Source organism: Megascapheus bottae, chromosome 6, assembly GCF_031878675.1.
Source record: "Megascapheus bottae isolate mThoBot1 chromosome 6, mThoBot2.hap1, whole genome shotgun sequence".
NCBI classification, from domain to species: Eukaryota; Metazoa; Chordata; class Mammalia; order Rodentia; family Geomyidae; genus Megascapheus; species Megascapheus bottae.
Genome location: NC_143514.1, coordinates 25,088,190 through 25,111,866, shown reverse-complemented (window position 1 = coordinate 25,111,866; position 23,677 = coordinate 25,088,190). Strand labels below are relative to the sequence as shown.

Sequence of the window (23,677 nt, the reverse complement as noted above, 5' to 3'; positions counted from 1 at the left end):
GGAGATGATTGGTGGAGTGTTTGAGGCGGCCTATTTCTATTGGTGGGCTTGTACATATATACCCGGAGTAAGGAGGAAAAAGAAGGGAGAACCAGGAGAATAAAGAAGCTTCTTGCAACCTGTATCGTGTGTCGGGCAAGGATCGGCGCGCGATATCTGGCGCCCAACGTGGGGCCAGGGAACTGAACCCAGCCGGTAAGTAATCTACAGGTAAGGAAGCCCCGTGAGGGTTCGGATCTTAGCGTTAGGAGGGACATTAGGACCCCGATCCAGGATAGACGTCTATAGGTTCGCAGTAAGCGACAAGAGGATAACTAGGTTCGCCGAGAGCGACCATAGTTGTAATATGGCCTCCGAAGTTTCTCGGACCCGGATGGAATTTACCATCAAGGGCTTACTCGAAGCCAATGGCACGCCTCTAAAGTCAGCCATTGTAAAAAAATTCATCCGGCTAGTGGAGGAGAGAGCCCCATGGTTTTTAGAGGTAGATATTATAGATGAGGAATCCTGGGGGAGATTAGGGAAGGCATTAAGAAGGACACATGAGGTTTCGCCACTGCCTCCGGGCTGCTTGGCTGTGTGGGGGCTGATTAATTCCTGCTTGAGTTCCCCACGGGATACTTTTAAACAGTCAACAGCCTTGGGTAATGAAATATTGAAGGAGGAACAAGAGCGCTGCTCCCGTACCAGTAATGGCGGCGAGGCGTCTTCCTCGGAGGAGTCCGGGGAAGAAGAGGAAGTGGCTGGCAAAATGGCGGAGTTGTCCTTGGGGCCCCCACTGCCACTTCCTCCTTGTCCCACGGCCCCGCCCTACGAGGCGCCGAGGCCGGAAGTGAGGCGGCATCCTATAGACTGGAATGAATCCCCCAGGACAGGGCATTTCTTTCCCGTAGTGGAGGATCAACAAAATCACAGATATCACCAACAGCTGGAGTTTAAACAAGTCAAAATGCTTAAAGAAGCTGTGATGACGTATGGCCCTAGCTCTGCTTATACCCTCACGGTGGTTGAGATGATGGCGCAGCTCAACTTAATACCCCGGGGTTGGGAAAACCTGGCCCGCTCCACCTTGTCCAGGGGGCAATATTTGGTCTGGAAGGAGAGAAGGAGAACCAGGAGAATAAAGAAGCTTCTTGCAACCTGTATCGTGTGTCGGATCCTTGCAGGCGAGAAAAAAGCAGGAAGTGGTGCTGAGGCTCAAATGGTAGAATGCTAGCCTTGAGAAAGTCCAAGGACAGTGCTCAGGCCCTGAGCCCAAGCCCAGGACTGGCAAAAAAACCCAAAAAACCCACACCATATAAAAATAAAAATCTAAGGGCTAGGAATTTAGCTCAGTAGAAATGTTCTATTTCATAACCCAGGAATGGGTATACAACTCTGTATTATTATTAGTCTTTAAATAGTACATACATATTTTATAACTCAGTTCTATGTACTTTATACTTTACAAAAATAAATAAAAGTGGACATAAATTGTGTCTTTTCCAGAGAAATGGGCTGAAGACATTTATTTTTGGAGACATATTTTGCCAGTAGCTGTTTGCCTAACTGACAACTTTCCCAGCCAGAGCTGGAATTGGAAAGCAGCTTCCTTCTGTTCATTTCCTGATACATTATTAATGGAAGCTTTGCATTACAGAAGGAAGAGGGCAGAGAGCACAGAGTCAGTGCTGCAGGTTTTCTTACCTAACTCTTTTGAATCCAAAGGCTGAGTGGTAATAGTCATGTACATTGTGAATGTGACTAATGCCCTATTTATTGTGCATAAAACAATGGCTCAAAGAACAAATTTTACAACAAATTTATGTTTTACCAGAATCAAAAAAGTAAAGAGGAAGGAAGGAAAGAAATTTTAGAAATAGGGATTGGCAGAAGAAGATATTTGATAGGAATGATGAACAAAGCAGATATGTCCCAATAACACCTTGTTTTTTTAAAAAAATTTTGTTTCTTTTACTGTTATTATAAAGGTGATGTACAGATGGATTATAGTTACATGAATCAGGTAATAAGTGCATTTCTTCTTTTTTTTGCCAGTCCTGGGGCTTGAACTCAGGGCCTGAGCACTGTCCTTGAGTTTTCTCAAGGCCAGAGTTCTACCATTTGAACCACAGCACCACTTCCAGCTTTTTCTATATATGTGGTACCAAGGAATCGAACCTTTACCACTAGGCCAAACTCCCAGCCCTATGACTGCATTTCTTTTTGGATAATGTTACTCCTTCCCTCATTCTCTCCTAGTTTTCCCCTCTCATCCCAATTCACAAGTTGTATAGTTCATTTTCTACACACTACTAGTGAGTAGCACTGTTGCATTTATTCACCCTTTGTCTCTCATTTCTGTGTCATGCAAGTTTTGAAAAACAATCACTATGAAAATATAAACTCCCATACTGTATAGAACAATACTGTATGGAACAAGTAAACAAGTCTACAGTGAGTATCAAAGGCAAGCTTCAATGTTCAATTATAAGACAGGGCGAAAACATCAGGGTTGAAATATTGTGGAAAGAAAGGCCTTTGGCCAAAGGAAGAGACTCATGGTGTGAGTATGTCCTCACACTCAGAGGATTTTAGAGCATCTGTGCAGCAAAGCTATTAAAATAACTACATGGCTACAAATATAGCTTGTGTAAGCCATATCTGTACTTGCAATAAGGTTTTCCTTCTTTAACTATATCCCTGTGTTCTGGTAGAAAAGTGCTATGTTGTACGGAAGTGTGATTTACACATCTAGCTTTCCACAAAAGCCTATTTTTTAAGAGAAACAGGCTGTTGTTCTAGGCTGTCAAAAAGAATAGAAGTGCCATCAATGGAAAACACAAAGAATATTCTCAGGAGAACTTACTAGGCAGATTTAAAGAATGCCTGAGTGTGCTTGGGCACAACCAGAGTGAAGAATGCAGTGTAGGCTTCCTTGACACTGAGTGCTCAGTGCATATGCAGACCAACCCAGAGACCACAACTCTACCCTGTACAATTCCCACAAACCATGCTTAGAATGACACGCATGGGGTGGGTAACACAATGACCTCACCAACAGGCAGTTAGACTGAACCAACAGGCACTAAACTCTCACATGATAAATGCTTCTCTTTTTCCTCCTCTGGGAACAATAATTACATTCAAATATAAGTAATACAAACTGTTTTTTTAACATCAGAACAAAAGTTGGTTATGCTTTGAGTATATATATATATGTATATATATGTATATATATGTATATATATGTATATATATATACATATATATATATGGGACTCTAGGAATTTATATCAGCTAATTAATAAGTGTCCAAAAAGCTTTATGGTTTCAGTAGGCTATGTGGGGCTACTTTCCTAAATCCTCTTTTGTTTGTAGTACAATCATGAAACGAGTATTTATTCTCTTCCATTTAGGGAAACAAAAGCTCACTATAAAAAATTACTATTGATTATCTTGCTCTTCATTTTAATCAAAATGAATCTTGGGAATCAGATTTTACATAATAATCATCTGATCATAGAAAGATTAAATGACAAAATTATTGTTTTTTTTAGTAGCTGTCTTATGCCGATTGTAAAACAGATTCTGCTAAGATCAATAATAATATACACATTTGTATTTTGTTGAGTTCTGCTATTGTATATCTGGCATTAAGCCAAGTCAATTTGCATAGAAATTTATTTGAATTCATCTTGCCATCTGGAAGGAAAAGTATTCGTAAATGATGCTAATCTTGAATTAAGAATCCTTTAACTACAACCAGAGATAGTCACACAGTGGAAAACAATGTAACTTATAAACTCAATTATAAAAGAGCATAGTACAGATGGATAATATTCTTGTAAATTATGCATACAAAATACTAAAACTAAATGTACCCATCTCTGAATGGAAATTTTTTTCTTTTTTCTTTTCTTATTGTGAAATTCTGTACTTTTTGAATTCCCTTCATTTAACATATATTACTTTGGCAATTGACAAAAAAAAAGACTAACAAATTGTTGGACTGTGAGTCAGATATTAGAAATATTTGGGATAGAATAAAGGGCAACTCTACCTGTGAATAAGACATCTCCACCATCTAAAGTTGCATTTTCATCTTTCATCTCCACTATATTGAGCTGAAGCTTTTCTAATGCTTCTTTCATCATGTCTACCTGTTGAAAACAAAATGATTCTGATTAGCAAGCTATCATCTCTTAGTTAGAAAATCAATTTTCTACAACTTTTATCATTACATCTCAGTCCCATGTGCACTCATATACTCATACACACATATACAGGGATTAACATTCATACACACAACACACTCATTCTTATAAATACTGGGATGCATGTCTTATACAGTACCATTCATTTTTTTTTTTAGTGTGTGACACTGTTTTGAACTCATGATCTTCTCCTGCTCAGTTGCCTTGCTATCCTGGCATTTACCATTTGTTCCATGCTTCCAATCTGGCTTTTTTTTTGTTAGTTATTTTGGGGATGTAATCTAGTAGACTTTCTGTCCTGGCTGGCCTCAAACCATGGAAGTTTCAATCCCAGCTTCCTGAGTAGTTGGGATTGCAGGTACGAGGCACCCAGCCTCTGGTTTGGTCATGATTATTTCCCTCCTTCCCTCCGCCCCCCTCGCCCCGCCCTCTCTCTCTGTGGGTTGTGGGGCTTGAATTCGGCCTGGGCGCTGTCCTTTGAACTTTTCAGCTCAAGGCTACCGCTCTACCCCTGGACCCCAGAGTTGTCCCTGAGCTCTTCAGCTCAAGGCTACTGCCCTACCCTTGAGTCAAGCCCCACTTCCCGTTTTCTAGAGGTTAATTGGAGATAAGAGTCTCAGGTCCTTTTGTGCCCAGGCTGGCTTTGAACCTTGATCCTCAGATCTCAGCCTCCTGAGTAGCTAGGATTACAGGCATGAGCCATTGCGTCCCACACATGATTATTTTCAAGAAGGGAAATTTTCTGATAGGAATTGCCTATGTTATCTTCTAGTCTAAGCTTGAGTTAATAGTACATTTTTGTTGTGGTTGCTTATTTCTTGCCAACTAATGAGGATAAGGCTGGAGACTGACCACCTAGGAAATGGTTGGAGACTGACCAGTTAGGACAGTGTTGGAGGCAGGTTAGTAGAGGAAAATGGAAAGCCTATCACCAAGTCTTCCTGTCCTTGCCAGGAAGTACAAGATTTGCTTTTATACCAGCCAGAATGACATGCAGAGAAAGTAAAAGTGGTAAGAATATTAATAACTAGTTACTTGAAATGTTAACTTATATGACAGTTGACACTTTGTATTCAAATATTTCCTAAAATGCCAAAACATCTAAGACTTATCTGTACATCTACTGAAATTGGTCCTCAAATAACATGATTTCCTGTCATTTACAGCTGAGTTTTGAAGGGGTAATTAACAAATTCAGAAATAGCAATGAAATAAAAATACTGGAAAGGGAAGTCCAGGGGTTTTAGGATTCTAGATGTGCATAAAGTATGAAGATATTATGAGCTAAATTAGGGAACATTTCAAGTGAGGACTACTTCCATTTGACTTAACTAAAAAAATTATTTATGACAAAGAGTCTTGTTATGTAGCTCAGACTTGTGAGCCTCTTGATTCAATGTCCTAAGTGCTAAGATGACAGCCATGTGCCATCATGCCTGGGAAAGCTTATTAGAACATAAGAATTGAAAAATGTAAGACATAAAAAATTCTCTTTAGAGCTTAATTGTGTGTGTGTGTGTGTGTGTGTGTGTGTGTGTGTGTGTTGGTCCTGGGACTTGAACTCACAGCCTGTGTACTATATCTGAGTGTTTTTTCTCCCAAATCCAATATATGTATCCATATACACAAACATACATTTTTTTAAAAAATATTTTTATTGTAATAAAAGGGTTACATGATATTTGCCAGATAGAAGGTGCATTAATTCACATACATTGATACCCTTTCACATGTCTTGGTCCCCATTACTCTCCCCCCCCACCCCCCATGTTGGTTTTCCCCCCTTCCCTATCCAATTTCAAATAACCAAATACAAATATATCCAATATATCAGATAACAAAGTGAGATACTGTAACAATATGATATAACCAAGGGACAGCAAAAGAGATGAGAGATAACATAGTACATTAAGGACAACAATCATTCATTATATGGCTTTTGTTTCAATATCCTGGAGGTCCTTTCAATTAGCTTCATACTATATGGCCTTATGTATCAAGGTTTTGCTCTATTGCAAATCTCTGCTAGTAGAGTCCAAGGTTTCTACTGATTATGACAAATGAGGGAAACCATTGAGCCTAAGTTCCTTTGAGTCTGGCTTACTTCACTTAATATGATTTTTTCTAAGTCTTTCCATTTCCTAACAAATGGGTCGATGTCGTTTTTTCTGACAGCAGCATAGAATTCCATTGTGTACAAATACCACATCTTGCTGATCCACTTATCAACTGAGGGACATCTAGGTTGGTTCCATATCTTTGCTATGGTGAATAATGCTGCAATGAACATTGTTGTGCTAGTGGATTTAGTATGCCCTAGTTTCTGGATGATTGGGTAAATGCCAAGTAGTGGAATTGCTGGGTCATAGGGGAGCTCTATGTTTAGCCTTTTGATGAACTGCCATACTGCTTTCCACAGAGGTTGAACGAGTTTGCACTCCGACCAACAGTGTAGTAGTGATCCCTCCTGGCCACATCTCCTCCAGCATCTGTTGTTATTAGTTTTCCTGATCCTGGCCATTCTAACTGGAGTGAGGTGGAATCTTAAGAGTTGTTTTGATTGGCATTTCTTATATGACCAGAGATGTTGAACATTTCTTCATGTGTCTATAGGCCATTTTTGTTTCTTCTTCAGAGAAGACTCTCTTTAAGTCTTTGGCCCATTTTTTAATGGGATGGTTGATACTTTGGAGATTAGTTTTGGAGTGATTCAATTTTTTGAGCTGTTGATATATTTTAGATATGAGGCCTTTGTCTGTTGTATGGTTGGTGAAGATCTTCTCCCACTCTGTAGGCTTCCTAATTAATTTACTAGCTATGTCCTTTGCCATACAAAAGCTCTGCAATTTAATGCAGTCCCACTTATCCAGCCTTTCTCTGATTTGTTGTGATTCTTGGTCCTTATTAAGAAAGTTTCGACCTGCGCCAAGGAGGCCTAGTGTATCTCCTATTCCTTCTTGTAAAGTTTTCTTTACAAACATACATTTTTTTGAATTGCTTTGGTCTTTTCTTTTTTGGTACTGGGGATCAAACTTAGGATGTTGCACTTGCTAGTTAAGTGCTTTGCCACTGAACTACATCCCAGCCCTATGTGAGTGTTTTTGCTCAAGGCTAATGTTCTACCACTTGAGCAACGGTTTCACTTTCAGCTTTGTGTGTGTGTGTGTGTGTGTGTGTGTGTGTGTATGTATGTGTGTGGGGGGGTAACTGGAGACAAATGTCTTGTGGACTTTCCTTCCAGGCTGGCTTCTGAGCCATGGCCCTCAGATATCAGCCCCCTGAATAGCTAGGATTATGAGCTATCAGCACCCAGTTTAGGTTTTACAATTTAATTCATGTCCTGAAGCAATTTAAATATTTGTGAAACTTCACATGGTAAAGACCTATGTTTGAGAACCCATGAAGAGGGCTAAGAGAAAAACAAGAGATCACATAGCAAAGGGCAAAGTGGGTATTCCAGCCAAGTAACAGCAGACCAAGTACACTGGGCAAACTGTCTTGGGAGAGACAGCAATATAGCAAAATCACTGCTAAAGTAATAAAAATATGGAAGTGCCTTGACAACAAGGCTGACATTCATGAACTCAAAGCCATTAAAGAGGATACAAAATAAAGTAAATATATCCTCTCATCCTTGTCCTGGAACTCATGCTAAAATTCCACAAACCAGAATGACTCAGAACAATAAAAATTATTTCCATGGACAAAATGGTCTTGATGTTGTACTAAATACATCCACTGATTTCTTTAATAGCAGAATAAATTTTTCTATGTCATAGGAAGTGGAATCATTGTTATAGCATAGCAAAGGGGCAAAACAACATTTAACACGACTCATGTATTCCTGTGAACCCAGGAAAATACACAAGTGATTGATCTGAGGAGCTCTGCTTCGGTGCCCATGGAAAATTCAGAACTTAGAGCAAACCATGACAACAGTCACCTTTTGCTTCCATTGCTAATACTGCTGTTTCTGTTACAAAGAAACATTGCACAGACTATGAGGGATTCAGCAGCAACATCCATTTTGGTCTGAAAACTTCATCTGTAACTATGGAACATCTCAACTCTGAACTTTATTCAACCCTTGAATTAAAGAATAGAAAGAGGAAGGCTGCTATATGCCAGTTTCAAAAACACTATTTTTTGTAAAGTCCTGTGTCTTTCAAAATTAAAGTTTTAGTGGGTAAAATGTTTGTGGCTTCTTAAAAGTTAAAACAGCTGCACTGACATGAAAACACTGGCTTTTGTGCAAAGGTAGTTCTTTTTTTCTTCCATATTCCACCAGATCTATATAAACAAGTCATCAGGATAGGTTCACACCACAAATGTGCACCATATTGTATTACTTTCAGTGTTAAGTATATTGACAAGACTTAAAAAAAATTAAATGTCAAGTGAACAATTTCGAGGAGCCCAGACCATTTGGCATCAAGTTGGCAAGGCAGGGAGATTTCTGGAAAACAGACGAGAGGCGGGACCCCAGGCTATCCATTGAGAACCACATGCTGTTGGCCCCAAAGTTCCAGAGAGGCACTGAATTCAGCTGCAGACAGGCCCAGCATCATTCTGACATCCAGGTCCCAAGCCAGCCAGCTGAATATTCAGGCTGTTAGAACATGAAATATAACTGTAGAAGTGGGAACTTTTGCAGGAAAAGATCCAAACCATGAGCCTTCAAGAAACTGTTCACTCTGTGGTTACACAGACACAGCTATGTTGACTTAATTAACTTTTAAGAAGAAAAAAATGACCAAACAGCACTCCAGCCTTTCAGAGAGACACCAACCCTACAGAAGGGAACTTTTTATTACTAGGAGGAACAGTTAGAACAAACAGTATTAGTTCCAAAGGCTAAGTTGAATGGGTCACTAGCCTATAAAACTAGAATGGACAGATAAGAGAAACAACCCTAGAGTATGTGAGTATGATTTATCCTACTTTCTTTTGTCCCTCCCTCCCTCCCTCCTTCCTTCCCTTCCCCTCCCCTCTTTCTTTTGGCTGTTATTGGAGCTTGTACTCATGACCTCAAACTCTTATTTGTTTTTTTTCACTCAGGCCTGGTGCTCTCCCACTTCAGCTATATCTCCACTTTCAGTTTTTTAATGGTTAACTGAAGATGAAGAGTATCACAGACTTTCCTGCCAGAGTTGGCCTTGAATAAGAAACATCAGGTCTCAGCCTCCTTAGTAGCTAGGATTACAGGTATGAGCCACCACCACCAGACCTTTCTTCCTTTTTCACACAACATCCAATTTGACCTCAGTTTTTAAAATTTGATATTCCTATTAGTTTAGTTTCATTTCCCCCCTTCTTTGTCACAAATTTATTTCCTGGTTCTAGGGGCTTCAGGCCACTGATCCTTTCACTTATCCAATGCAATTTTCTTTCTCTTCAAGACTTGGTATAGTCTTGAGGTAATTGTCTGTTTTCTGCCTCTGTCCTCCTCTCCCTGCTTCCTGCCTTTCCTGGCTTTCTTTCCATTCCCCTTTTGTTCCTTCTGTCCTTTTTCTTTTCTTTGAGTTCTAATGATAAAAAAGTTATTAGAGTTGCACATTTATCATTAACTATATTAGGAAAGCCTGTGAAAAGGCCTTGGGTTAACTTTTTGAGTCTCAGTCTGCTCATCTTCAAAGTATGCGTTTAACCTGGTGTAGTATAATATTCTTATAATCCCAGCTACTGAAGAGGCAGAGGATAGAGGGTAAGTTAGGGAAATGATATCTCAAAAACATTGTTTGGTCATCATAGTAGTACCAACATCATTAAACACATGTAATGAACTGTAATTGCATAATAATTTAATAATTAAATACTACTTATGTTATTTTGATGAAATAGCAGCTTATATGTGCATAGCAACTGATGCTTTTACTATGAAAGTGTTGCTTTATCGTTCACATGAACAAGTTTCTAGTGTTTTACCTTTGACAGATCCTATCTGTTTTCTAGCAAACTGAAGTGCCACCTTTTCTGCATACCCAGTGAAGAGTTAGAGCACTTCATGGTGGGCAGATTCAGATGTGAATTGTTTGGATTTTATTTCCTTCTGGCTCCGGGGAACTATCAACATGAGGTGCATTTCTTGTGTAATCTCTGTTTTGAACAGTACCAAGTAGTCAGTGGACCTGTCTGATAGGAGGTCTCGTAGATCTCAAAACAGTGCCAGTTCTGGTTTTCTAGTGGCTAATTGGAGATAGGAGTCTCATGGTCTTTAGTGCCTGGGCTGGCTTTGAACCACGGTCCTCAGATCTCAGTGGATCTACCTCTTTGAATGTGTTTCCTGACCTGTTAATGTGGTTAAAAAGCTATCTCTATAACAGTTATTGAGTGAATAAAAAGATAGTACATGGAAAGCCTCTAGCTCTACTTAATGGCACATTGTGTTCAAAATCTATAGTTGATGGTGCTATTATTCTGTCCTAAACTAACTTGGTTTTGGTTGGAATTCTGTTACATTTCAAAAAGAAAAAAAAAACAAAAGATAAAAACATTCTTTTAACACTAAATAACACATCTTCAAAACGCAATTTTCCTTTTCTTCTTGAAAAATCTCCTTTAAGTCTAAATACAAAAGAAGCCCCTTCCCCAAACTTTCTATAATATGAGACAAAAGAAATCAAATATAAAACTCTACACAGTTTTCCCAGGAAGCTATGTTCATAATACTTTGTAATAGTACAGTAATTAATTTAATGGTCTTTTGAGGCAATACTTGCCAGCTGGCCCTGTCCAAAGTTAATTTTTGCTGTGTACTTTCAATGATGCCCATGTAAAATGTCTCCAGTCTTGACCCTGAGGCTGAAGGACAGTTCTATGTTGAAGTTCCAAAGGAATGGGCTTTAACCTCTACCCACTGAGCCACTTTCCTGAGCTTCTTTTGCTAGATGGGCTCTTATGTGTCATGACTTCAGATAAGGCCCTCTGAGGTGGCCCATCTTTGCCTGGCCTGTTACAATCACCCATAGTCCTTCCACGCAGTGGATGCTATACAGTCACCTTGTCATATCTTGCCACAGTTTGGATTTAGAATGCTCCCCGAAGACCCATGTGTTAAAAGTCCAGTCCCCAGCTTGTGGTGGCTATTGGGAGGTGGCGAAACCCTTTAGGAGGTGGGGCCTGAGTGGGAGGTTTTCTGATCACAGAGGGTGTGTCCTTGAAGATAATGTGGGGACCTACCACTTTTTGTCCTACCCAGACGTGGAGTCAGAAATTTTACTCTGTCACATACTTGCACTATGACGTACAATGAAAACTGCGAGCCAAAGTAATCTTTTCCTCTTTGTAAGTTGGTTATCTTAGGTATTTGTTACAGTGATAGAGAGCTGACTAATGTACCAGGATTTTCACAGCCCACATTTCCAAGTGCCTTTTATGAACCCTCACATTATGAGCTTTAAAACTATAAAGTCATCCTATCCAGTTAAACAGAAGCAATATGGCTCGGTTGGCAGCTGACTGGTTTCTTTTCCCCACTTGTTGCTGATTTTGCTGTGCCTTTCACTGTGAAGTGTGTCAGCAGGGCTGTGCTAAGGAATGATGAGAGGCTGATGTAATGTCGATAGCACGTCAAGGCACAGATGGCTTGGAACTTGCTGATGCATCAAAGCCACACTATGTCATTCCTGGTCACATTCAAAATGTCACATGTCATTCCTTTATCCCACTTTAATCTTTGATCATCAGCACATCTGTGGCCACTTGGACTAGCACATTGGGTAACTTCTGTATCAGTGCTCATGGATAATATCATGCTTTTCTGTAGATTTTCTATGTCACCAACAAGGCAGCTTCACAAATAGTGAATGGCCACTTATTAGAGATTAAGAAGAAATTAAAATCCATAGACTTTGTCTTGGGACATGAATAGTTTACTGGGGGAGATACAATTTGTAACAGTAACACAGAATATTTATTGGAATACAGTAACTCCAAAAGATGGGTAGGCATTAAGATATGTCATCTACACATGAGGCTAAGGATGACTGACTAGATTTCTGAGTTAAATTTCCAGAGCTCATCCTCCCGGTCCTTGTAGGACTGTGATTCTGCTGAGGTCTAATCATCCAGTGTATTTCATATCAGAACTAGAGCTCATGCCTTCCACTTTTCAGTTCTGAACATTTCAATCTAGTAAATATCATAAGGTCCTCTACTAAGACTGATTGGGATTTTCTATTCTTTTCATATAAGAGATAAATAAAATTTCCAGCCACTGTAGTGGCTTATGCTTGTGATCTCAGCTATTCAAGAGACAGAGACGGGAGGCTTGTGGTTCAAGGTCAGTCAAGGAAGAAAGTTGGGGAGACCTCCTTTCCCAACCAACAAACTGAGAGTGGTGTTGAATGGGATTCCTTATGCAAGAGGCTGTAATAGGGAGGACTGAGGCCAGATCTGGGGCTAGCATGTGAGATCCTATCTGAAAAATGATTAAAAAAAAAAAAGAGTAAAAATGGGGGCATGGCTCAAGTGGCAGATGTCTCTCTAGAAAGTTCAAATCCCTGAATTCAACCTCCAGGAGAGAGAGGGGGAGGGGGAAGAGAATGTCTGTATATTAGGGCCTTTGGATGTTAAGTTACACAGTGATTAAGAACACTAAGTAATACGAATAGAATGTACAAACCACACCAGGAATGTTTACCAAGGAAAGACGGCATATTAACTACCGCCCTTCAATTTTGGGATGCCTTAATTTGTTCAATGGTTTATTTCTTAGCTTTTCCACATGTGCTGATTAAATTACTAAAACTAACCAAAATTACCAATAAAAGAAGGATCAAAGAAAAATTTAATATACTAAAAATTCAATCTTAATTCTTAAATAAAAACATATGAGAACACTCTTCTATATTCTAAGTTCAAGACAATGTTCTTAGGAATGATAATAGCAAACATTTATATAGTTTTCCTACATGCCAAGCACCCTACTAAAAACTCATATACAATGTATATAACCTTAAAAATTAGATTAGAAAAAAATATAAGCAGTAGTCTTCTAGTGAGGAAACAGGCAAGGTAAGTAACTCAATTCCACAGCAAGTAAACATTAGATTTGAGATTAAAGTGGTGGCATATGTTTATAATCGTAACATTTACAAGGCTGAAGAAAGAAGATTATGAGTTCAAAGTCAGCCAGAGTGAGTTTCAGAGTAGTGTGGGATATGCAGTGAAATTCTGAGTCAAAAAAATAAAGCAAATGAGCCAGATGCCAGTGACTCAAACTGCTAATTCTAGCTGCGCAGGAGGCTGAGATCTGAGGATTAATGTTTGAAGCCAGGTCTGCCAGAAAAGTTGAAGTGAGACTCTTATTTCCAATTAACTACTCAAAAACTGGAAGTGGAGCTGTGGCTAGAGTGCTAGCCTAGAGCAAAAGAGCTGAGACAGTGCCCAGACACTGAATTCAAGTCCTAAGACTGACAAAAACAAAAAACAAACAGCAACAACAACCAAATCAAGCCAAATCAAACCAAACCAACCAATCGACCAACACATCAACAACTGTCTTTGAAGCTTGTGTTGTTATCCCTTCCCATACAAATGACTTTGGAGTTCAAGCATGTCAGGTCTAGCTACTCACCCACATAAGCAAATGGAAGCAATCATGGAAAGGTAGGAAAAAAAACAAACATAGCTACACTGGGAAGACAGAAGTTAAGTATCTCAGACCACCTTTAGAGTAGTAGCATGAGCTTTATGTTTAAATGGAGTAGAAATTGAAGCACATGGTGAAAACTATGAATAATTAAGTAATCATGGTGAAACTGTGCCACGATTTTTCATATTACCACTAACAAAGAAGATAATTTAGTCATCTACTACTATGTAGCCAAATGAAAATGTTATAATGATGATGAGAAGTGAGAATACTCTCAGAAACTGATTGTGTTGTATTGTGTGATGGCTTGTTATTTTTCATTCAAAAGGTAAAGACTGTCTTTCTGCAGGAATGAAGGGGCCAAAGGTTATAAATTATGATATTCTGAACTTGGATTTGTTTTCTTTTTCTTTTCTCTCCCTCCATCCCTCTTTCCTTCTCTCCTTCCTTTCTTCTTCTCTTTTCTTTCCTTTCCTTTTAGTAGTGTGTTTGAACTCAGGGCCTTGCTAGGCAGGTGATATGCAACTAGCTCTACACTAGCCTTTAAGTTTGGTTTCTAGAAATTCCAAGTTCTGCTCTCTTTCTTTCTTTCCTTTCTTTGTTTCTTCTTTCCTTCCCTTCCCTTCCCTTCCCTTTCTTTTCCTTTCCTTTCTCTCTCTCTCCCCCTACTCTCTGCCAGTCCTGGGGCTCAAACTCAGGGCCTTAGCATTGTCCTTGGGCTTTTTCCTAACGGCTAGCACTCTACCATTTGAGCCACAGCAACAGTTTTGGCTTTTCAAGGTATGTGGTACTGACAAATCGAACCTGGGTCTTCGTGCATTCTAGGCAAGCAAACTACCACTAGGCCAAACTCTGGGTCCAAGAGTTCTGCTTTTTCCAAGCATATACAAAGTAAAAATAATGATTTTGGGAGCAACTACTTTAATCTTCACGTTATAAGGAGTTCTTTATGTTGTAAAACTAGTGAAGATACAAAAGCTAATGGACATATACAGTTAGACTCCACACACCAAGATGATATATTTCCAGATCGATCCACTAAGCTAAAAAGTTTTTTTTTTTTAAAACTCCAAATGGATCAAAGACTTCGAGGTAAAAGCCGACACACTGAAAACTTTACAAGAAGGAATAGGAGATACACAAGGCCTCCTTACCACAGGTCGAAACTTTCTCAATAAGGACCAAGAAACACAACAAATCAGAGAAAGGCTGGATAAGTAGGACTGCATTAAACTGCAGAGCTTCTGTAAGGCAAAGGACATAGCTAGTAAATTAGGAAGCCTACAGAATGGGAGAAGATCTTCACCAACCATACAACAGACAAAGGCCTCATATCTAAAATATATCAACAGCTCAAAAAATTGAATCACTCCAAAACTAATCTCCAAAGTATCAACCACCCCATTAAAAAATGGGCCAAAGACTTAAAGAGAGTCTTCTCTGAAGAAGAAATAAAAATGGCCTATAGACACATGAAGAAATGCTCAACATCTCTGGTCATAAAAGAAATGCAAATCAAAACAACCCTAAGATTCTACCTCACTCCAGTTAGAATGGCAGGATCAAGAAAACTAACAACAACAGATGCTGGAGGAGATGTGGCCAGGAGGGATCACTACTACACTGTTGATTGGAGTGCAAACTCGTTCAACCACTATGGAAAGCAGTATGGCAGTTCCTCAAAAGACTAAACATAGAGCTCCCCTATGACCCAGCAATTCTACTACTTGGCATTTACCCAATCATCCAGAAACTAGGGCATACTAAATCCACTAGCACAGTGATGTTCATTGCAGCACTATTTACCATAGCAAAGATATGGAACCAACCTAGATGTCCCTCAGTTGATGAGTGGATCAACAAGATGTGGTATTTATACACAATGGAATTCTATGCTGCAATCAGAAAGAATGACATCACCCCATTTGTAAGAAAATGGAAAGACTTAGAAAAAATCATATTAAGTGAAGTAAGCCAGACTCAAAGGAACTTAGGCTCAATAGTCTCCCTCATTTGTCATAATCAGTAGAAACCTTGGGCTCTCCTAGCAGAGATTTATAATAGAACAAAATCTAGAGACATTAGGCCAAATAGTATGAGACTATATGTAAGGACCTCCAGGATAAGGAAACAAAAGCCATACAATGAATGATTGTTGTCCTTAATGTACTATGTTATCTCCCATCTCTTGCCATCCCTTGGTTATCTCATATTGTTGTAATATTTCACCTTGTTATCTGATATATTTTATATGTGCTTAATTGGTTATTTGAAATTGGATAGGGAAGGGGGAAATCAAGATAAGCAAGGGGAGAGTAGGAGGGAAATGGGGACCATGTCATGAGAAAGAGTATCAATGTTTGTGAAGTTATGCACCTTTTATCTGGTGAATATAATGTAACCCTTCTATTAATCACAATAAAAAAAAATACATTGGGGTCCAGGAGTTTGGCCTAGTGATAGAGTGCTTGCCTAGCATGCACGAAAACCCAGGCTCAATTCTTCGGTACCACCTACATAGAAAAAAGCGGGAAGTGGTGCTGTGGCTCAAGTGGTAGAGCTCTGCCCTTGAGAAAGTCCAAGGACAGTGCCCTGAACTCAAGCCCAGGACTGGCAAAAACAAACAAACAAACAAAAATCTACATTGAGTAGAATGGTAGGTGAAATTGTGAGACATATATATATATATATATATATATATATATATTTACTGTGTAACCTTTTCCATTTGAGTATGGAAAGTACCTATAGATAGGATTATCTCTCTCAGTGATATGTTTACACAATGCAAGTAGATATTCTGCTGATGTACTTAAGGTGACTAATCAGTTTACTCAAGAGAAAGAATGTCTTGGGTGGTCCAGACATAATTAGGGGATCTTTTGCAAGGGGTTTTTAAAGCTTAGGGGTGGGGTAAGTAGAGAGATGATCTTATGCTTTGTTCTGAAGAGAGCAATTAGCGATGATATGAATTGCCTCTGAAGGAGAGCCTATTTTGAATGGGTTTTAGTCTGACAGAAGAGGGAATGTGGAGAGGAAAACTGGAAAACAGGGAGGGAGAGGAAAAGGGAGAGAGAAAGGAAGCAGGTTGTGGGTCCTACAACCCGAAGGGACAAAATTCTGCAAGCATCTGAATAGGCTTAGAAGAGGATCAAAGCTCCAAATGATAACATAACCCAGCTTGATACCTTGATCTTGTATAACTTTGAGCAAAGAATCCAGATATATATTCTGCTCAGACTTCTGACCTACCAAATCTAGAAGGTAATAAGCAGATGCCTTTGTTTCTCTTCAGGTAATGTATCACACAGTGATAGAAAAATGACTCTAGGAAACTTCAAACTAAAATAATACAAGAAAAAAAAGTTGAATTAAATCCTATTTACTGAAATGTATAGTTAAACTTAAAAATACAGCAAGCAGGTTGCAATATTGTTTAAGCTATAAGAGTAGGATCTGCTCAAAGAAATTAAAATGCCAAACATATATATGCAGATAGGAATAAAAGCAAAATTGTAACTTGGGCCACGCTAGTTTCACTCTCATCATAACTCATTCAGTATATATTGAATGTTTGTTGAGATTAGATATTGTGCCAAATAATAGTCTTGGAACAGGACTGCTAGGCCTGAGGACTGACTTGAGGGCTTCCAATATAGCAGGTTGAGCTACTCATCCAAAGAAAGTCAGTGGAAGTAGTGATACAAGGTAGGAGATAATTTTATTTTTTTTTCTTTGTGTGTCCAAGACTGGGACACAGTTTTGCTCACTAGTTGGTGCTCCACCACCCGAGTCATGCCTCTATCCAGGGGAGAATTTTAACCAACATAATTATATGCAAGGAAGATGGAAAGAAAGCATTTCAACGTATCTTCTAATTATTGGTATGAGCTTTAGTTTTTTTTTGCAGGGTAACCCAGAGAAGTCCTTATTTCTTGGGGGAATAATCTGGTTCCATGACATAATTGCTCCTTCTTGGCTGTGATCAGACTGTAGGCTCCGATATCCTGAATGCCAAGGTGACTTCAGGTTTACAACGATGACTAGAGACTTTTAGGCGGCTTGGAAAAGACATAGAGGCCGATAGTACAAGGACACATTTACTCTTATTTCTGTGCCCTCAAGCTCTAAAAGTTACGGGACAAGTTAGGTATCACCAGGTTTTAGACAATCACTCCTTGAGGGATTACCTTCCCTACATGAAAAATTAAGTAGAAATCTGACCCAGTGTTTTAAGACAAAGGAAAGAGATATAAAATGAAAGCCAGAAATGCCAGGGTTTTGTCCTGCTCTTAGTTACCTTGTGGACACAGGTAAAACTTTATTTTTAACAAAAGTAATTTCTTTGTAAGTATTTTAATTTTTTTTGGTGATATATTTTAATTTGCTTGTCCTAGGGCTTGAACTCAGGGCTCAGGCTCTGTCCCTGAGCATTATTATTTCTATTTCTATTTCTTCCTCCTCCTCCTCCTCCTCCTCCTCTTCCTCCTCTTCTTCTTCTCCTTCTCCTCCCTCCTCCCTCCTCCGCCTTCCTCCTCCTCCTCCTCCTTCTCCTCCTCCTCTTCCTCCTTCTCCTCCTTTTTGCTCAAGGCTAGCACTGTATCACTTCAGCTTCAGTTCCATTTTCTGCATTTTTTAAAAAGGGAAGTGGTTAACTGGAGTCTCATGAGCTTTCCTGCCTGGGCTGGCTTCAAGCCAGGATCCTCAGATCTCAGCCTACTGAGTAGTTAGGATTACAGATGTGAGCCACAGGTGTTCCTGGGGGTTTTAATACAGGTAATACTTTAATACATATAGAAGTACTCTACCACTTGAACCACAGCTAAAGCTCTTTTTGCTTTTTTTTTTTTTTCCCAGACAGGATCTGAAACATTTTTATTTTTGTCTGGGCAGCCTTGGACTTACCCTCCTTCCATGTACTGGCTTATTGAATGTGCCACCATACTGGCCCAATAAAAGCAATTCCCAAGCACTTCATCAAAACATAGCTTTGGCTCCTACTGTATGGGACTTTCATGGTGACAGAAATAAAACCTTCACACAAGTCATGCTCAGTTATCAACTATGATAAAGGTAAAAAGGGGACACTATGGTCTGTGGAACACTACCAGCTTGAGAAACAAGGTGGGCCCCTTATTCAAACCAGGAAGCACTCTGAGGAAGTGACATTTAAGTTAAGAAATCAAAATATTAGTAAGAGTCATCTTATCCTGCTAGTAGGTCATCTGGATCCTTAAAAACAAAACAAGCTCCTGGCTGATCCTTTCTTGGAAACAGCCTTACCTTGGTCTCTGATAGTGAATGGTTTACTGTACTGGGAAAATGGTAACCAGAGATGGAAACTAGTTAATTATAAAAATTCTAAAGTTATTGGAAAAGTCAAATAACGATCACCAATCCTCTATTTTTCTTGGAACCCCTTATATTTACAGAATGATCAACATGAATGAGAGTTTCAGTTTGACACATCTTGAATTTTTATAAAAATAACTTACACGAATGATATTTTTTAAAAATTTTTCCCACAGACTTACATTACATATCCATTGCTTTTTTTTTCCTCACTGATTTCCTGGATTTTTAAATTTACTGATTTATTTCTAGTGACAAGGACTAAAAATTCATCAGGATATTTAGCATCCTTGTTCCCATATTTGTACAATGAGAGGGTAGAGCTTGAAATGAGGTCATTTCCTGTTCTAGATTTCTAAGAGTTTTACTCTCAGAACAATTTTTGGCATTCATGAATGTGTAATTGTATTTTCCTCCCATACAGTTTACAAAAAACGCCCCAGATGGTTATTCACTAGTAAAGTATTCTGGTGTTTAACCAAATTCAATCAAAGGCAAGAGCTTGAGTACATAGATAGAGGAAAAATGAGACAAATCCAAAAATGAATTAAAATATTCCAGAAAGATTGGAGCCATCAGCGTCAAACAGATGGACTTTGCTATAGTAGGAAAAACTGTATCTCAAACACAAGGTATCCAAGTGTCAACAACTGATCACTAACTTAAAACACTTAAATACTTGCATTTTGTTTTTATAGCATAGCTCACCACAGAGTTTTTTTTTAGGATTTCTAATTACCTGCCAACAATGAGAAGCCATAACCGCCACCACCTCCCTTATTAAAATGAGACAGTAGATGTCAGGTCTGCTTAATTGCTAACTTCTGCTCAAGTGCCCATATTCACTTATAGCCTAAAAGATTTCATCAACTTCAGCTTCATTCCCTACTCAATTCTTAGGATCAATCTTAGTTGATCTCAGAAGGGCATCTCTTACAAGCCACATACTAGTGTTAGTTCTCTGAGACCTAAGATCGTCATTCTTTTTTGCTCTGTCCCACTTCAGGTAAGTTGCCTGCACATTGCTTTAGTTCTTTTCCATGAAGTTCTATGCAAATAACCTGCCTTGATCTCTTTCTCTGAGTAGGGCCCTATGTTGTGTTCTCCCTAAAGACCTGAGCCTCAGTTCTACAACTCTTGCCATCTCTCCCTCCATTTTCTCAACACAGAATCTGCATTAATAAGTCCTGAGGAATCTACCCCTTTAACTATTCACAACTTGGGCCCTCTTTTACAGTTTTAATACCATTGATGTTCCATCGTTAACCATACATAACATTTATTAACTCTTAAGTGACAACCACTGTGGTAAGTGATTTGATACTGAATATGTTGTTTTACTGTTCCATATCCCTTTGGGTATCTCCCAGTCCAAATCAGTCATCTCAGTTCCATCCTGTCTTCCAAGTAGCCCAGATAAGGCAAGTGAGGAAAAAATCTGTTGAGAGCTGGAGCTATAGAAAGGAACATAAACCTTCATCTTCCTTTGTCCTGTATGGATGTGGTGTTTGGAACTGGCCTGAGAACATAGTAATCACCAAGCTATCGCAGGGCACAGAGATGAAAAGAATCTGAGTCCTCAGTGGTTGCTGAAATTATCTACCTCAGGTCCCTAGAGTTCCTCATTTGTAAGAATTTTATAGGAATTGTTGTAACTCTGTACATCAGAGCTAGAAGCTGGCATTCACCACTCTCACCTCTGTCTCCCAAGCTCACATGTGAAGGATTAGTGATGTGGAAAAAGGGAGGGAGCATCAATTCAGAAGGCGCTAGGCACCAATGGCTCATACCTGTAACCCTAGCTACTCAGGATGTTTGAAGGTTGTGGTTTGAAGCCAGCTGGGGCAGGAAAGTCCAAGAGATGCTTATCTCCACTTAACTACCCTCCCCATCCAAAGAAAGAAAAAAAGAAAAACCCAAACAACAACAATACAGTGGAGCTGTGGCTCAAGTGTTAAGAGCTAGTTTTGAGAAAAAAAAAAAAACCCAGATATAGAGCCCAGGCATTAAATTCAAGCCCTAGGACTGACATACATACAAAAAAGAAATGCAGAAGGAAACCCAGTGAGACCAAGAGCATGTAGCAAGTAAAAATCACTCTGGACAAAGCTGACAAGATTCCCCCTCATTATCTGGACAAGATACAATGACAAAGTTCCAGACATTCAAAGACCCTTTCATAAAGATGTCACTGCAAAATAGTTTCCTGGGATAAGACTGAAAGCAATATTTAGCTTTTTAAATGAAAAGAAAGGCAGGAGCTCTGCTGGTCTTGTCAGCTTTTGACATATAATGTACTAATTCAACTGTTCCAGTCCCTTGTTGATGATAATGACACAAAACATGTATTGAGTACATTCTGTCTTCAGAAGACAAATAAAAATTTGATTTATTACCAAATACTAAATAAAAATAAATGTCAGCTGCCAAAAGGCCTGCAAAATTTACTATGTCAAAACCCAGGAAACTGACAAGTTTCTAAATTTTTAAACTAATTTTCCTGAAAGTTGAGAACCATAAAAATGGGCCATGTATACTATCCAAAATAAGCATCAAATTTAGTGCTTAAAATGCCCATAATTTTCTGTTAATACAGAGAAGTTTCATATTGCCATTTATAATATAAAATAGCAGCCTACAAAAGACTTAAAGTATGGGAAATATTTTGTATGTTCAGTACACAATTAATGCATTGTAGGCGTTAAGCTGCCCTAAGAGCCTCCCAACACATTTCTGCTCGCACCCCAGTGGTAGGCCCTGGCTGAGTTACTCCTTCTGTGTGCTCCATGTCCCTATGGGCATCCTTCTAATACATGATCTGGTTCTTAGCAGATATTCTGTATATGTTTATTTGAGAAACAGCTGAAAACCTTTTTAAGATAGACATAATTTTTAGAAATGCTACTAAAAAATCATGTATCAAGCAAAAATTTCTATGCTGTTTAGCCAAGGCATAGTTACAAAGTGTTTATGACAGCCTGTATAACATTTCAAAGATTAGTAAATATATTGTTATCTCTAAAGATTTTCAACTGAGCAGACTATCCTCCTATTTGCCCCACTCATCACTAACTACTACTTTTCACCAATAGTTTCATTCATTTATTTAGTTATTTCACAAACATTAATTTACTGGTTTTCAATATATTTGATACGATCTTAGGCCCTCAGAAGATATCAGTGAAAAGAACCTGTGTCCACTGTAATGGGAAAATAGAGGGACAGGAAAGAAAATGTATTACAAAAGGGTAAATGATGTGCAGATTTAATTCAGGAGCTCCAATAGAAAACTAGTAAGTAGTTGGTTATTACAGATTGGGAGATCAGGAATAAACTTTCAGAATAACCAAAAGAACCAAACCTATTGCCTTTATAAACCTTTGCTAATTTAAGTATCTTAAAGCAGGATGTAGCTTGACATATCTTAAAATAAAACAAATCTGAAAGATTCTTAGTACTTTAGAAGGTAACTGTATTCTGGAATAGGGTCCTTCAAGATGTCAGTAGGTTAAAATGAGTTCAGTAGGATAGATCATAGTCCAATATGACTGAGGGTTCTTAAAAGAAAAGACAAGGACACAGACACATAGATTGGAATAGGGGCATGGCAATTTGTAAGTAAAGAAGAACGACAGAATAAGCAGTCAACCCTGTTAACACCTTAGTCTCTGCTTTTAGTTTCCAGAACTGTGATAAAATAAATTTCTATTGTTCAAGGCTCCTAATTTTATTATAATAGTTCTAGAAAATAAGTATAGTAGGTTATCAGGTAGAGTTGTGGGTACTGGAAGGGGTCATATCATTCTGAACTTAGTAAGTCAGCACACAGGTGTTATAGAAAGTCTCTGGAGAGTGTCAAGGAAAGGTATGACATAATTTAATATACAAAGTTAATTCTGAATATCTGCTTTGTGGAAAATACATTGAGAAACACAAATGATAGCAACAAAATCCTTTAACAGTTGCAATTTCCATGTGAAAGGTGATGGTAGAAAAAAAGAGGATGGAAAAAAAGAGGATGGTAGTTTGCACAAGAGTAGCTATAAATAGAAATGTCTGAACTTGGCAGGTGTTTTGAAGGGAGAGTTGACAGAAGTTGCTAGAGTAGATCTGATGAAGGAAATAAAATCACTAGGATGACAGATTTGTCTTGGACAACTGGGTGGAGAAAAGTATTAATTTCTAATATGGCAAAAGGCAGGAAAGGGGAACAGTAAATAAAAGAAGAGAAGGTTTAAGCATTCTGTTTTGGCCTAGATGCTCAAATGGAGGTGTAGACAGATTTGAATACATTAGTCTGAATTTCTGGAGAATAGTTAGAACTGTAAACAAAAATTGGGAGTGAGTTACATGAGAAGGTACTAAAAATTGAGAGAAGTAGACTGTACCCTGTCCCTGAGTCCAAGCCCCAGGACTAGTGTGCATGTGTGTGCTACACACACACACACACACACACACACAACTAAAACAACCTGACTTGATTTTAGCATGGATAGCTGCTATGGAAGATGTACTAATGGTTCTCAGCCAATGT

The 23,677-nt window shown here is 38.8% G+C and overlaps 1 protein-coding gene across 2 annotated transcripts in view; it reads right to left on the bottom strand.

The window, feature by feature from the left end:
• The window catches only part of Ddah1 (dimethylarginine dimethylaminohydrolase 1), a 143,472-nt gene that overhangs the window by 32,020 nt on the left and 87,775 nt on the right, over positions 1-23,677 (bottom strand). For both annotated transcript variants that reach the window (XM_090334499.1, XM_090334500.1), the window contains exon 2: positions 4,043-4,142. In XM_090334499.1, coding sequence (XP_090190625.1) covers positions 4,043-4,142 — 100 coding nt within the window. The remainder of the gene's footprint in view (positions 1-4,042; positions 4,143-23,677) is intronic.